Source organism: Ptychodera flava, chromosome 16, assembly GCF_041260155.1.
Source record: "Ptychodera flava strain L36383 chromosome 16, AS_Pfla_20210202, whole genome shotgun sequence".
Lineage (NCBI taxonomy): Eukaryota > Metazoa > Hemichordata > Enteropneusta > Ptychoderidae > Ptychodera > Ptychodera flava.
In genome coordinates this window covers 22340983-22358342 of record NC_091943.1, presented here as the reverse complement: position 1 = coordinate 22358342, position 17360 = coordinate 22340983, and the positions used below count along the sequence as shown (strand labels likewise).

At 40.9% G+C, this 17360-nt stretch overlaps 1 protein-coding gene across 9 annotated transcripts in view; it reads left to right on the top strand.

Annotated features, from left to right (window-relative positions):
* LOC139114317 (organic cation transporter protein-like) overlaps positions 1–17360 on the top strand; it is a 31257-nt gene that overhangs the window by 5122 nt on the left and 8775 nt on the right. For 2 of the 9 annotated variants that reach the window (XM_070675963.1, XM_070675958.1), the window contains exons 1-3: positions 1038–1116; positions 14592–15034; positions 16819–16922. In XM_070675963.1, the coding sequence (XP_070532064.1) occupies positions 14597–15034; positions 16819–16922 (542 nt within the window). In that variant the 5' untranslated portion in view covers positions 1038–1116; positions 14592–14596. Of the gene's footprint in view, positions 1–1037; positions 2321–2483; positions 2921–14591; positions 15035–16818; positions 16923–17360 lie in introns of those variants that run through there. The other 7 variants (XM_070675964.1, XM_070675959.1, XM_070675960.1 and 4 more) reach the window with 6 other exon arrangements.

Sequence of the window (17360 nt, the reverse complement as noted above, 5' to 3'; positions counted from 1 at the left end):
TGCATTGCATATTATATAATGCCGATCTAGCAGTGAGTGTAGTCATATACCCTCTTTTATAGGGTTTATGGTTTAGTTGAAGGTGAATGAGCTGTCGATTTTGGTAGGATCAACAAGTGAGTTGAAGAAAACTCGAAATCAACGTCAGTGAATCAGGAAAATGGCAAGCTACCACTTGCATTCTAATGATCACATATTCTAATGATTCTAATGATTACGTAACTCGATGCTACGAAATTCAGCCAATCCGGTCGTTACCTTAGCAATAATCAAAATAACCCTAAAGGCGGTAGACTTGGCCCAAGACTGTGTATAAGAATAATTTGTGGAATGCGATGTAGTAGAGAAATCGCGACTGTTTTTTCTCTTACTGCGAGGTATTGGAGTGGGGTATGTAATCGTGTTGGAACTTGCTAACAAGTATACTGCTGATCACGTTCACTCCACGCATGCGCAAAGCATCAGCGGATCAGATGTCCGCACCCTTTTAATCGTACTGCGATAATTGAAGATTTTATAAAGGCATGAAATGCCTGATATAAAATCAGAATTATATGAAGGAGGACGGAGTGAGATATAACAGGCCTGTTATATCTCACGAAGTCCTTCTGAAATATAATCCATAGACCCTCGAGAAAAAAATTTTCTCGAGGGTCTATGGATAATCTTACTCAAAGCGCAAGCGTTTCACACAAAAAGTTTCATCAACGCGATGTAGCCAGCTGCAATGACTTTATTTCACATAATGACCGGGTTGAACAAAGTCTAGATCGGCGGGTACGGTAAAATTAGGGTTGATCGAGCGACCGGAACCGAACTACAACGCCTAACAATAGCCCGTACCTCATAAAAATAGTAGTAAAAAATTGGCCGACTAGCGGGAAATACAGTACTCGTTAAAATATTTTTAAACTATTTTTAAACTCGGTACTCTGGCACCAGCCGGTATGAATGCATATTTTAACGCGTTTGATCGCTCCCTTGTTTGATTGGCTGTTTTTCTTTCTTGTGTTTTCACGTTTCTCTAGCGAGTTTTTAGTACTGACTAAGGGTTGCACCCGAAACGTCTGAACATTTTAGTCTCTGCTTTGCAAGTGTTTTATCTCCCGCTGGTCGGTTAGTATTTTACTGTATTTGTTTTAACTTTGCTCTTTATTTTAACGAGTACTGTATTTCCCGCTAGTCGGCCAATTTTTTACTGTATTCCTTCACACTTGCTGCAGTTTTATCCCTCTTTTGAGGTCATTTATAATCCTCATAAAAATAGATCTCCGTGCCATTGTCCTGATCATAACCATGGACAGTAAAGGCATTTCCTACTGTCCATGTCGTAATAGGTGAAAATATGCGGCAGGGACAAAATAATAGAAGGCAGATCACTTATGGCATATTATGTACTTGATAAAATATTCAATGGAAAACAAAAGAATGACAAACTGTTCATGAGCTATTGACACATTTGCTAATGCGAGAACCTGGGATTGAGAAGGGCGTTAACGGGGGAGTGAAAAGCCAGTAATGAAATGATCGTTAGGAAACTGTGCGATGAGAGATATGATTTAATTTTGACAAAATACCGTAAAACAAGTGAAAATGAAATATGGATCATATGATGATAATGTTTAATCGGTCAAATTCAAGGCAGTTTTTAACTTATTACAAATCCTTCTTTGAAGGGAACGTGAACAGCGATTAGACAAAAACTGTGTTTTGTTACAACTTGATGTAGGGGAGCTCAATCGGGAACTTTTTTCTGACGTTTTACTAGGGTGCGACCCGTTGATATCAGCAGAATTTGGAAAAAATCCTGTGTGTTTAAGGCAGGAGTGCTTTAAATTAGGTGTGTTGGGTTTCAGATTCGAAAACAGGCATCTTTTATTTGTAAAAGTTAACCTCAGTCTAAAATCTTTCGAACTCTTCGTGTGACTCGAGTTGGTTACATTGTAACTACAATCGTCTATAAAATGCGGCCACGCTCCCATGTGATTACAGAGGCAATGGTATAAAGTTAGTTAGTATGTTACTTTAAACCTTAATCTTGCCATCGGTACGTATACGATGATTTTCATTCCCTTTCTAATTGCAAACGAACAACAAAATATGCTTCAAAGAACGATGTCAACTAAGATGCGCAGAAACGTGATGACAGATGCTGAGGCGTAATTTGAATATAACCTTCTGAAACTCAATCTGAATCCACAAATAACAGTTGCGCGGGTCAGAAGAAAATGAATGAATCAAGCATAGCTGATTTGCATAGGAAGGGAGAGGGGAGTGCAGTCTATTGTACTTGCACACTAACAAGGGAACCGTTGGACAGGTAAGTTCCCACATTCTGTTCCGCTGTCTTTTGGTCAATGAGCAGACGCCAATAGTGGTTTCTTTTGGGAATTCATGTGCTATTCTTGCTAGACAGAGCGCCACGTTTTACTACTAGCCGTGATTTCACAGGTGCAAAACCTGCGTAGTCTCTACCCGCAATTAAACATGCTGTGTCACTGACATGACAGCGCGTACTAATCTCAATTCATGGTAGCTGGTCCATGGCTGGTCCTACACTCAGGCTGCAGGCAACCTTCGGCAGCGTGAACGAGTGAAAGCTGCAGTACGTTCTGCCCGCAGTTTTTTCTAACTTTGGGTTAAAGCTGTACGAGGTCATATATGATTTGTTTCTTGAAAGCCCCTGAGGTATCGGCTGACAAGGAGTGGATGGAGTAACTGTGGTTCAAGGTTGTAGTATACTGGATAGCCATCACACAGTCTGGAAGATTCCACCGTGTTTTGCATTTGAGTACGACTGTCCGGTCAAGTCGTGGTATTGAACTGTATTCATCTCATCATAGACAGTGTATTAGAGGGTTACACCACTCTCGATGGTTTTATCATTCCACGGTACCCTCACGGACGGTCCGTGACCACGGTAATGTATACGTATAAATCTGAGTGTAATTTTAGAAGTGGTACAGCCAATAGGTGGTGACGTCAAAATTGCTGTACGCACTGCATAGATACCCACTGATAAAGTTAAAGTAAAATAAATTTCCACTTTTTCAAGGTTACCTTCAAAATTTTCCACTCCTTAGTTTTTGTGTCGTGTGAAGCACAGTGCGGCTTGAGGTCAGGGACTGGAGTTGCCAGACCAAATTGTCGGAACAGAGCGAGTGTGAGCGAGCGAGCGAAGTTCCCAACAATTCGGTAACCCCAACTTCCTGACCCCCACTGTGCTTCGCCCGACACAAAATCAAGCAAATGGAGACCAAGGTACATATTCAGGGTTAGGGTTAGTTAATTCATGTCAACACGGCAATAATTCCGTCTCATTTCGGGTACAACATCACCTGTCGGACATTCGTCAAATTTGTTGCCATGTACATTTGAGATATCCCCTATGCATTTACGTTAGTTCGAAGCTGTGCACTTTTTCTGTAGTTACCTTAGCTGTGATATCGCAGCGGTACTTGTGGCGTGTATCGAACGCGCTCGGGTCATTGAGGTCATCGCCACAGTCCCGCTGCGAGCCAACGCATAGGCTTCGTTGGCAGTTTACTACGAGACCGACCGGTATCGTAGATTTAGCTTGCAAAATAATGAACTATATTAGCCTTTGAATAAATAAACTTGTATCATCTTTATCATTGACTATCTGAGACTCATTCTGTACGCCTGCTAACTTCCTTGAAGATAAGAACACGTATTTTAGACCATTCTTGTGAGCCGTCGACGGTTTCTACGATGTTTGCTCGATCGCGCGTACAACGCACTGAATACGTTGGAGGTCAAAAGTTCAAATTCAAGCAGGAACCATCGACGACTCACCGAAAAACGGTCGAAAATACATGTTGTCACGGTCGGGCTCGTTAGCAGGAGTAGAAGATGAGTCTCAGATAGTCAGTGATACAGTAGGTATAATTTTATTTATTGCATGCTTTATCTATTTTATTATTTTGCGAGCTAAATGTACGATACCGGTCGGTCTCGTTGTAAACTGCCAACGAAGCCTATGGTTTGGCTCGCAGCGGGACTGTGTGGCGATGACCCCAATGAACCGAGCGCGTTCGATATACGCCACAAGTACCGCTGCGATATCACAGCTATAGTTACCTGAGTGTAGGCGAGCTCTCACGCGAGTATACGACCGATATTATGGAAATTAGAGCGAACACTCAAAGGTTAAGGTTTCGTATTACCGTTACAGTTTGAGAAGGAGTAAACATGTTCACGAGCTAGGAAAAATAAGTGCATTGACTTTCACTGCCTGGGTACGGTAGCTCAACATCTGCACACAAAAGGAAGGTGCGCTCATAGTAAAATCGCGACTTCCTGTAAAAAAACAATGACGCAGTGTTAAAGGAGCACTTTGTGCTCCATTCATCAAAATTGACATTTTAGTGAGCAATCATTGTTGTTGTTAGTTTCGCCTTCCTAGGAAGCGCAGAAGTTGATGTATTTGTTCCCTGGGACACGATTTGGTCCGAATTTTGGGATTTAAATTCATGAAATATGCGTCGCAGAACTTTTTTACGAAAAAAAATCCGTATGTATGGGTCGATTTTCATTCCAAAAAACTCTAAGCATGGTTCGATAACAAAGCAAATGTCCCATTCTTCAGCAAACCTTCACATGATGCAACAGAATAAAGGTGAAAATTCCCAAAAATTTTCAAGAAAATCCTTAACAATGGGTCATGTTTTTGGAATATAAATTGTTGACGTGTTTGACTTTGGCGGCACACCCCAGTATACAAAGTATCTGGAGTACCCCCTCCTGGCACCGATCAAACGATTGTGTTTCGTGTCGATCGAGATCGATCGTCACTACAGAGTGCTCAAGCTATAATTTTCCATAATTAAAGCTTTGATACATTGTTTAAAGTTCTGCTTTCAAATTCCATAAAACTTATGAAACCATGAACAATTTGCACTAGTATCCATAGAGACTGAGCCGCAACTATAGGTCGTTGGCTGTTCTTTTCGATGCCTACCCCCCACGTCATGCACGTCACCAAAGGTGAATGACAGGCGGTATTTTGTCTTTTTCGATGGAGTTATCACTAGAAACGACAGCAAATTCACAGGTCGCTATACTATGCGCTCGGGACACCCTCATATATGGAATGTCTTTGCTCGCTGTATTTTGTGCGCGATTTCCGCGCAGTCAGTAAATTTTTCAGGACAGACAATGGCTCCAAATGCGCAATTTGCGCAATTGCGCAGTGCAGATAAAAACCCTGTGGCAACGTTCTGCAAAAGAAGAGATGTGTTTTTCTGACGTGAAAGGCGTGGACTCATTTATACTGCATGCATCAAACTTTCTTTCAGACTGTCAAAAGCTTTTCTTTTTTCAATTTGCCTGATTCATGACACTCGTACTATGCATTAGCATTCACATGCCAAACAGGCAATGAAGTGAATCACCGGGTCATAGTACAATAAATTACCCGCAATACTCTTTGATTTGTATAATCAAAGGTTACTTTCCTTAAAACCTTTTCATTTATGCATAGAAACAATAATGTGCAGCATAAGAATAACTATTAAAAGTATGTTTAGATATTTCAGTTAAAGTTTCCAAATAACCATTAAACAATCAGAAAGTCACACATACCTTTAGGCAGTAAGTTATGACAAACTAAAGTGGGCATTCTCTGAGAAAACTTCGCATGCAAATTTCTTTTGTAATTTCTATTGGAAAAAATCAATAGCATTTTATTTCATAAAATAGGTGCAACTGGTCACTACTTTTCATCATATTACTCTGTATGGCCGGTTGAAGACACAATCAGTGGAAAATTTTACAAAAGTGCTATCTCCTCTCTCAATCTTGCATAATTTTTCAAATCATCTAAACTGAGTATTGAGAAGAATGGTGTCCTTAAAGTATAGTTTCAGAATTTTTACAACTAGTCTATGAATTTGCCTACACATGGAGACATGGTAGACTTCACTGAGGCATCTCCGAGGATACAAATCATAATGAATTATGGGAAATCTAGAGTACTGTGTTGGTTGCTGCGAGCTTTTGGTTCTACTGTTTTGTTCAAGTTCTGTCTATATGATAAACTTTCGTGTTCTTCTCCGAAATCATGTAGACTTGTTTTGAATTCAACCTTTCAGTAGTTTTGTCGTCGAAAATGGGATACATAACCGGAATCGAATTCATCTGTCATCAATATTTTTACCTTTATGATCGGATATTATACACTAAGCATTACATTGATGGGCAATACTTTGTATTTAGGGAATAGAAACATGTATATTAAAATTAACAACAACTGTTCGTGATATTGGTCTGAACATATCAACGCAAAGGAGAAAAGAAATACAACGAGACAAAGATTTCGCTTTGAGAGACCAGACGGTCTGACCTTACCCCGCCCTTAAACGGCGAAGGAAAGAAAGGGACGCCAAAGGTAACCCAGAACAAAGGACAAACAAACATATACACCCCTTCATAGAGGGACTGTGATCAAGAAAGTAAGAATAGATGATTGTGTGCACGGATTCTCCGCAACGTCCTCTTTTGACCCATGGTGATTAGTGTACATTTTACGCTCCATCGATGCACTTTGTCTGTAATTGTTGTGGAATCAAGTTGTCAAGGAGATACAGCTCTTAGTGGGGTCGAGGTAAAAAAAGTACACAGGCAATGCATTGTGAAGAACAAGAACTGATTGTAATAATGCCTTTGGTTAGGTTTCCTTGACAATAATAAAGCCGCCGAATAATAGAAGATTGTAAACGCGAGAATTTCTTTGGGTGTGGAGCCGTCAGTTGGTACTAAAGAACTGAAATATTTGAAATGACGGCAAGTACAGAAGAATACCAAAACATTTTTACAGAGAATTATTGTTATGGTTTATTTCATACTCAATTTGTCACCCAAAGATCAAATAGAATGAGTGTAAAATATATAAAAAAGTTAAAATGTCAGAATGTGACTATCGCTGCTGTATTGGTTACCGACTTACTAGTACGTGCAGCCTAGGTATCGTGTTTGAATTTTTCATAAGGCTTTTTTAGCTACTGCAGGTAGAATGTATGTTGCCCACCGTTCACGGCTCTTCATCATTGATAAACAGAGTTGTAAATCACAGAATGCTTTCAGCTAATCCGTCGGTAAACATAGCTTCCAGCGGTGAAAATTTTAAATTGAAATGATGCCCGGTAATGATATCAGTCCGAAATCCTTGCGACTGCAAAAGTAATGTGTGCTTGCAAGCAAAAATTCCCGGCAATGACGTGTATAGGATGAGCGAGGAATCAATGTCACGCGATATAGGTCCAATACAAACTACCGCAGGCCCGATACGGCCGGACTCCTTTGCTGTGCCACATAATGCACCCCTTAAGGGTTTTCTCCATTTATGGAGGTAGTTATATAGACTCTTATTACCCCATAGTCAAATAACATGCTTGGTTTAGATCGTTGTCACCACCAAGTAACATTATATTAGCTTATGAAGTGAACTTTACCGAGGTCTAACTATGTGACATCAATGAGTTACGCCCCTCGCTCATTTCAACCTCAGACCACTAGTGATCCGACTGTCAACGAAAAACTTCAGTCAAGGTATGTTTGCGAATTTCTGAACCGCTTGCGGTGTCTGCGTACATTTCACGTCAAGGCATGTCATGCGAGGGTCAATGGCTGCTCGGTTATCGTATAAAAATGGCCTGCACTGACGTAAAAAACAAACTCTGTATGGAGAAACACCACGGGGATATGCGTGACAAAGATCACTTAGAAATTACAGGACGCTTGTGTGAAGTGACAGTAATGGTGATATGAATTTTAAAAACCTGTCTATTCGTGAATAGATGCGACCTTTCATTGTTACACATTGTTAAAAAGCATCTATGAGTCTACCTGTATTGCAACGCTGAACTATAATTATAGACTTTTAGACAGTCTTTTTACAGTGTTTTTGGAGTGGGAACCGTTGACAGTGGAAAGAAACAGGCGTGTCAGTGCAATCTTAGGATAAATCGCTCTCCGACTCGCATACAGCTGTTGTATGGTGTATCAAGGCCCTACCATCGTCGAGTATTACTTTGAATAAGTTCTACTACCGATAAATAAAGACAAACATCTTTCAAAAACACAAAAAAGAACAAAGGCACTCCATGATTATAACTTTTTCAGTTGGTGGACTGCAGTATCGCATGACTCTAGAGCCAGACCGGTGCACTGCCCGTGTGCATACGTGTACAGCCATGCGTCTGTTATGCGTTTACGCATAAAATGATAGGTGGGCGCGTACTTGGCCAAAAACACACACACGTGCACACAGAAAACCTAACACAGACACAGTTCGCCTCCTCAATTTAGAAGTGACTGCTCTCATTGACAAGTTAAAAGTCATGGTTTAATCTTGCGACGGGATAAAGACAACGGAGGACTATTTCTTTGAAAATGTGTTCGCACTTCTCTGAAACAAACGCGAGGATGCACAACAGACAAATTTATCCACTCTGACAATGCAGAATGTAATGCATATACCCAGGACCAAATCTGTGGTAGACATCGGTGTTTGTCTACGGTTGCCTGTAATGGTGAATAATGTTACAAACATATTCACTGAGATAAGTTGCACTACAGCTCAGCCGTGTGCCTTGTATGTTTCAGTCTTACTTTATAAAGCAAAAGACTCCCCACCTGAATATCCAAACTATACACATGCGCTGCAAAATTCAATACAGCCTAACTATATACCTATAGTTAGGCTGTATTGAATTTAGCAGTGTATATACCTTTTTCTTTTCTGCGAATACTATGAACAACAACAATAACAACAACAATAACAGCAAATTTATGAGTCCAAATACATTTTTATTTTTCTTCATTTTTTAAATACCTAATCATCATCATCATTACCATAATCATCGGAGATCGAGGCCCCTATGGTACAAGAGGTTTCCGGCACACTAAACAAGAATGCCACAAACGTCGTCAAACCCGTGGACTGGAATATTTACTGCCTCAGCGTGGTAATAGCGTTCGTAAAATGCTTTTTATTATTTTAAAGCTGTGATGCGATCTGATAATTGTTCTGAAATAGACAGTTACATTTATAAAGAGACATCCCGGACGTCGAACTTCGGACGACCTCGCCTCGGTGAGGTCGGACACCCTGCCACAGGTTAAATCGTAGACATTGTTTTTGCTCAGACACAGACACTCATATTTCCTTATGGAGGACCTTTTGAGAATGATTCGGCGCATTGAATGTTCATAACATTCACTTTGCCTCTACTAGTACTGTATTATGCGGAACGTGCTCTTACATGATGATGATAGAATCACTCCCCAAAAGACAACAATGCTTAATGATATTATTATAAATTGAAATTAGTGATTAGGGTGGGGTTCAAAATATTTCTCAATGAAACGTTCATCAAACCGGTGTAGAGTATTCGGTTTCCACTAATAATAATAACAATAATAACACGACATGCACACATACAAACAACTAACAAAGACAAAAGAAAGAAAGAAAGAAAGAAAGAAAAGCATCCGACAAAGATGAACGAAATAAATTCAGGTCAACAAGTTCGGGCATGTGAGGTGGGAAACTGAGATCAAGAATGGTAAAACGCCTCTCCTTTGTCACTGATCGTAATCTGTGTGTATTGAAAGCATTGCGCGGTGTAGAAAGAGTACGCAAAATAAATGCGCCGCTTGTCCCGTGCCCTCTGCGGCGCCGCGGTCCATCAAACTTATCTCATGCAACTTTCCCATAACTTTCAAGGTGACCTCAATTTGTAAACGGTATGCAGTAAGGATGTCCTTGCACAGACAGTGCGCCATGTCTTGCATTAATTATCGGACACTCTGGGGAGTTTTAGGAGATTTAATAACGATATGTCAACATTGGGCAAACAGTAGGAAAATAACAACAATTTACAAACAAGCTTTGAACAATGTAATAAATATAGAAGGAAGACAGAGACACACATTTAGGGGCCCAATGAACTGGTCTTACACGAACTAAGGATTACTCATTGTGACCTTGGACGTGCTTTGTTCACTTTCCGTGGTCATTTATTGCGCGCATTTGCAGCAGGGTTGACGAGTACAATGTGTGAAATTTGCATGCTCTTAAGTTTACCAGTCGACTTTTCCCGACTCATTTCCGCAGATTGCCGGATTTCTATCTATGTATACACACTAAAATGAAAGATCCGTCGCTCGAGGACGTTCCCTTCGCTCCCCTCCTCTTAAGCTGGGGAACGTAGAGAGCGCCCTCGAGCAACGGATCTTCCAGCCTAGTATATACACCTGGTAGTGAGAATGGAACAGGGCTCAGGGCCACCGTCTGTATAGCCATGGATGTACAGAAATAGACACCCATTGTGTAACCACAGCCAGGAGAAGCGAGATTTACTGTCTATGGTGTAAGGCCATTAAAAGAAATTCTGTGTTTGCCGTCCTTGGATTTTTGAAAACCTACCAGCCAGCCAGGGGGAAAAAAACAAACACAGACAAAAACACAAGTGTATAAACATAAGCTGAATTTAGTGGTAACGTTGTGTTTGTTTTATTAATTTTCTCTGAAACCTACCGGCACGCGGACGGCGAAAACAGAATTTCATTTAAAGCGTCTAACATGGTTACGCCATTTCAGTTTTGTTCACGGTCCGCCGAATGGGACCACCTAAGCCTGGTGCAGGGTCAGCGCCAACAACATTAAATCTGAGGGGTAATCCAATAAAATCGTGGTGCCTGCCACACTAACGTTTTGATCAAAATACCATTTTCAATACATCCCACAAAGTTATACGAACCATGCAGACATCATTTCACTGGCCGTTTCAAGGAAGTTAAAACTTCAAACTTTGTGAACGGTAAATAAAGCAGAAAATGGACAATCACACACATAAACTGATTGAATCATCACCATTACTGACCACTGAGCTTCAAGCTACTTTACTTTAAAGTGTCACGGACATCCGCTTTGCCACAGACAAAAAGAGAAACAGATTTTTCCCTTTGTCTGTGGCTTTGGATGTCATTTACAAAAAAAGCGCATAAGAAGGAAACCTATTAGGCACAGGGGGTTCGAGGTTCACTATTTCGTTATCGTCATGCGTATAATCACAAATGCTGCCATGCAGTCACTATGCAGTCAAGTTATGGTAAGGGACCGTCTCAAATTGTCGCATAGGTTCAAAAAGCGAAATTCATTTATTTACGGGGAGGGAAGGGAATTTGACCTCCATTCAGTTGGAGAACTTCACTTTCGGACTTTTATTTTGTGATTATAAGTTCTCTTTACATCGTGTGTGAAAATAAACAAAAACTGCACACTTGTACTAAATTGAAACAAAATTGCTGTAACTGTTTCCAACTCGTTCGTATCATGTTATGATTAATACTTAAATTCGACCATCGATAACTTGACGATATAATGTGGTCAGGGGATATATATTCTTCAGAAGGTTATCAAAATGCTACATTGCACTCTCAGGCAGACATCATTATTTCGCACTTTTGAACTTTCGTTTAGGAAGAGGGGAGGGGGTTTGATGTAAACGAAGAAATTTCGTTTCTCGAACTTATGCGACAATCTGAGACGTTCCCTAACCGTGAATATGCGTGATTCTCATTTACCGTTCAAATTTTATTTGGAAAAGTTCGATATTCTCTGACCTCGACCCGTCAGCTGTTTATATTTCCAACGACTCAATTCAACAATTTATCGCATTTTCGGGAAATTCAAAACTTAGGTTTGGGGGAAGGAAGCGGTGGAGGAGGGGGTTAGACACAACCGCAACGACATTGTTTGCCTTATGAGTTTTACATTTGTAATTATCTACGGTCCCTTAGGTGGCGAGCTTTTTTAACCAATGACACTTTCTCTGTTTGCGTTCGAATCGGGGTCATGTCTGGTCGCATAGGTTAACATGTGCATAGCTCAGAGTAGAAGTTTATCGAAATTAAACAGCGAAAGAAACATATCATAGTAGCATAAAAAGTATCAGTTGAGAAGGGATTCAGCAATTACATTATGTTAATCTGCTGAATTCTCTTTTGAAATCATTGGTTTTCACCGGGGAATGCGGGGTAAAGTGGAAAATTCGTCGCAAATCATGCCCCGGGACAGTGGAATTCGATAGTCACGACACGCACCGTGTCTTTAGAATTTAGTCCCAAATTATCACCGGATTAACTTTGACAAAGTCAACAACGGGCGCACCAGCAAGGTATAACTGAAGATATATTACCTTGCTGGTGCGCTCGTTGTTGACTTTGTCAAAGTTAATCCGGTGATAATCTGTTTGCAGCGTCCACAGATTAGTAATTTACCCTTGGTTACTTTGGCAAATTAGGCACTTAAACCATAGACCCTCGAGAAAAACCGAGGGTCTATGCTTAAACTCATCAAATAATAGACTAAATTACTACCTTACTACTAAGAGCACGTGGTTATCGCCCTAACCAAATACTACTAACTCGTTAGGAGCTCATAAGGTAAAAGACGGATTTATCAGCTGTTAACGAATTATTTGTCAGGGCGCGATAAGTCTCTCTCCCCCTGCCCCGCCCCGCGCTGGTGATCGGCAGAACAAATTAAAGGCATTTCTGGCAATCCCTGGGATCGCCTTTGTTCTGGTCTGTAAGAGTATTATGGAAGTGTGAAAGCCTTTTGTTTTCCATTGAAATTATAATCTTGTTGGTAAATTTTCTGATGAGACAATCTGGAACGAATGCCTTTAATGAAGGTTAGGCCTAGAGATATGGACTGTTTTCTTTGAAATGCTATGCAGAGATAGCGAGGGTAAAGTTATAGGCACACACGCGACACAGGCAATGCTTGTTTAAAAAAGTTTACCATAATACATGACATTTATTGATCATATTCATAACTTTTAGACGAATAATGCCTGCAGTACCCTGTGTCATAGTCAGGAGCAATGTTCGCATAATCACAGTCCCTCCGCTGTGGCATAATCAACGATTGAGTTTGCACTTGAATTAACCATGGCGGTACCTCCATGAATTCACACATGGTTTCTGTTCCTCGTCTTCTTTCGCCATTGCACATTCTTTTGCCAGGCGTTACAAAACGGTACATCAAGAACCGTTAGAACTATATTTAGATCGGCTAAATATCGGGTACACACCCTGAAAATGTTGGGCTGGGATGGTCCTATCTAAACTCAGTCTGCATGTTGGCAAATTTAGAAATTTTAGAGCGATAATTTTAACGGCTAAATATCGGATACATCCCCGACCCTGGTAAAAAAGACTTTGCTGGGAAGTGTTGGGAAACGAAAACATTAAGTATTGCCTCAAGTGATTATACCAACGCGTTCCATATTACATGAGATTCACGTAGTTTCACACCTTTTTTAAAGTAACTTATGATCATACCTGACCACCCTGACATCACACCTGACATCATGACCCTTGACTTTCAGATAAGTGAATTTTCATGTATTTAAATTTGACCTTTACACACCATATTTGTATATTGAATAAAGTAGGATTTGTAAGAACACGTCGGGTCTTCTTGTCTGTTTATCGTGTCCTCATCGACGAAAGTTCCCTTCGCCACAGCACAGTCCCAGGAGGGACCGTGGCCACAGGAAGTTCTGATTCAAACTCCAGCTATATGGCTAATTTATAAAGTTAAGAACGATATTTAGATCGGCTAATTATCGGATATATCCCCTGAAAATAACCGATCTAAACTCCTGCTACATTGATGGCTAACTTAGAAAGTTAAAGAACGATATTTAGATAGGCCACGGTGAGAGGGACCGTGGATGAGCTAAATTAACTTTGAAATTCTAAAATTTCTGCTAAATTTGCTAAACTCAGACTATAATTTTGACAAATCTTATTTAATTAGCTTTATAAGCTTCTAGCTAAACTTTCTAAATAATGAATGTAGGGAGGTTCAATGCCCACTTGTGCAGGATATCATTGCCTGCAGACCATTTGCATTGGGTCTGCAGAGCCGTGGCAACTCTTTCGGTTATTGGGATTTATAGAGCTTTCGCGCCTCGAAATTTCGTTTGACATGCGTAGGCCTTCCGTGTCTGAGTTTCTCGCATTGCATTTTGCCGTGAGAATATATATGGCATCGATCGTGACAACTTTGTCTGTGTGCACTCGCGTGCAGGAAAAAAAGCTGCAGTAGAACAGGGGTAATATGGATTTTTTTATCTGTCCTGGTCTACGCCACATAGGTGGCGCGATCCGGGCCAGTTCGTGTGATAGAGCATAGGAAGTAGTCTCCCTTCTATATATACAGCATATGGGCAAGGCTACATATCGAATATGTAAAAGCACAGACAAGGAGTCTGTGTTTAGTGACTGGGACCTATTTTTCTCCTTGTCTGTGATACAGTCTACAACCTCGACTTCCTTTTCAAATTCAAATAAGACAAATAAAGTAACCCTAGCGTAGTTCATTTTAAAAGACATGTACAAAAACTATCGACAAGCGCCACTCTACCACAGTGTCCATGCTATTGTTCTTCTAACACAATTTAGCATTCATCGTTAATGCGAAAAGCATTTTGTAAGTTTTTGGCTTTATACAACCTAGCGCCTCAACGTTTATTGTATTGTTTTTTCCCCAGCCAAAATGTTGCAGTTCGATGACGTTCTGAAGCACATCCTCGGGGAATTCGGCAAGTACCAGAGGGTAGTGTACGTGCTATTGGGATTGATTTCCATTCCCTGTTCGTACCATGCCTTAGCCCCGGTATTCCTATTCGCCTCCACCGACTCCTGGTGCAGAGTTCCCGGCGCCGCCGAAGTCCAAGCAGAGGTCTGCCTGGCTAACTTCACCAGCAACTGCGCCGAGGTGGTGAAAAACCTGACAATTCCGAGGGAGCAGACAGATGTCGGATGTGGCAGTCAGTCAACATTCAGTCAGTGCCATCGATATAACGTCAGCTACGACGAAATCGTTTATTCCATCGTGAATGATAAACTCCCATATGCCAATGCCACGAAGGTCAAATGCGACCATGGATGGGAATACGACACATCACAGTACAAATCAACGGTGCCCCAGCAGGTAAGACTTGAGTTAGTGATCGGTCCCTTTATAGGGGCCGCAGATAGTTAAAATGCGCGCATGGCAAACGCAATTTCTATGTTTAGGGGAAGGGGTTAGGCTGTCCATTTCGATTACCGTGTGCGAAAATCGCACTACATGTTTTTATATAGCAACACCCAGCTTAGCTTTGGAAACGCAGCTATCGGTGGCGGGGTAGCATGCGTCTATGCCGGTCATCAAAAAATAACTCTCGACTGTCTATGATGACGTAACAATCATTTTGAATACTAGTAAATTTCGTTCTGTTGGTTGCGTCATTGTCGAGTTGGCGCTGAACAAAGATTGATTTTCGAGGTGGTATGCGGGATTTCATAGGGATATTATTACCGATTGTAGGTATGCTGATACAGAATGAGGCTTAGTTCGATTTTTTTTCACTTCCAAACTTTCGTTTAGTGGAGGGGAGGGAGTTTGAGGCCAAATGCACTTAGTTGCGTTTACAGTGCGCATGTTTTAATTACCCACGGCCCCTTAATGCTATGTAGCTTGCATCATAGACAATAGAGACTACTGTCTATGCTTGCATCCTTCCCAATCATTGTGCCTTGGAGTTGTTATGTAGACCACAGTCCCTCTACATAGGATTTTGTGTAGGCAGAACGCATAAAGGCAACGTGTCAACGAAATAGGAGAGGGCGGAAGCGGGCATCTTTGTTAGGGAGCGTTCAGTTGCTATGACCGGGGTGGCTGGCCAAATCGGGGGGGTGGGGGGGGGGGGGGGGGGGTGTCACCTGATATTGGAATACTGCAAAGGGAAGGTGATTAATTTTAAACACCACAGATGTAGGAGGTCACTTGAATTTCAAAAATATCAACCCTGTCAAACGCCTTTCATTGCACAAAACCTTCCAGGAAATAAAGGAGATTTTCCTTGTGTTTTCATTCTCTGAAGTCAGTGTAACGACGGTAGGAATACAACTGATACAACATGTCCTTTTTATGTACTTGTCTTATGAAAGTCTTGTCTTGCCATTAAGGTACCTTATGGTCTTGGCAAGTCTATACAGGCTTATCTTAAAAAACAGCTTTTACCAGCAGTGCGATTATGGCTGGTTGTTGGTACCCTGTGGCTAAATAAAGGTGCAACGTGCAAGCTATGAAACATGGCTTAGCGTATACATTTTATGTTGACCATGTAAAAACACAAAACATATATGATAATTGACACTCCATGATGTATCTGTATCAAAGTGAGATACGAATTTTCGATTTCAATAGCTTTCTAATAAAATATTGGAAAGTATTGACCCTATGGGACATGGCTCAGCTTATACCTAATACTTTGGAGGCCTTATGACAATATGACATAAAACATATTTATATAGATATTTGACACAGATTATATTTAGTCCACGATAAATTACCCCCATTAATTGCCCTCTCTAATCCCCTTCACTAATTTGTTCTGCCGTTCACCAATGAGGGGGGCTTATCTCTATGACCAAATAACTCATTAGCAGCTCATAAGGTCCGTCTTTAACCTTATGAGCTGCTAACGATTATTTGGTGATCGGCAGAACAAATTAATGAAGGGGATTAGGGAGGGTAATTAACAGATATGGACTGTTTCCTTTGAAATACAACACTGAGATAGCAAGGGTAAAGCAATAGGTACAACCCGACACAGGTAAAGCTTGTATAATGAAAAAATAATTTATTGTTCATATTCATAATTTCCAGACGAATAATGCCTGCAGTACCCTGTTGGGAAACTTCACAATTTCTTTTTACAATTTTGACAGTTCGATCTGGTATGTGACCGTGACTATCTTAATGCACTGGCGACGTCCCTCTACATGGTAGGATTCTTGATCGGCTCGTTCGTCTTCGGATACATATTGGACAAGTAAGACAAATGTTTATCATTTATTGCGCCGCAGCTGTAGTGCGCTGCTTTGCCATGGGCGCCGGGCGTAAAGCACGGAACATTTTCCTTCTGTGTCGCGATTCGCCAGAACACATCATGTGACAAGAAAACGTGTGTCTAATGCCTTCTTGCTCGAAAAAAGTAAAGCCAGAACACAGCCCCTCCAGGACTGTTTCGACTGTGCGTCAACTGTTTGAAATCTGGTGTGAAAGTTTTCATCCATTCTGCAGCCACAACGTACGTCTCATTATAACAAAAAAAACAAGAAGCATTCAAGTTAGACCATGCCACAAAATGCAATGTGTAAAGAGCGATCATGGCTATTTTAAGTTTAATTAGGAGCTTGTGCAGAAATCCGTTTACATCATCAGTCAGCCATGTTCTTTAGAATCGTAAAACTCGCCGAGAAAATCGAGA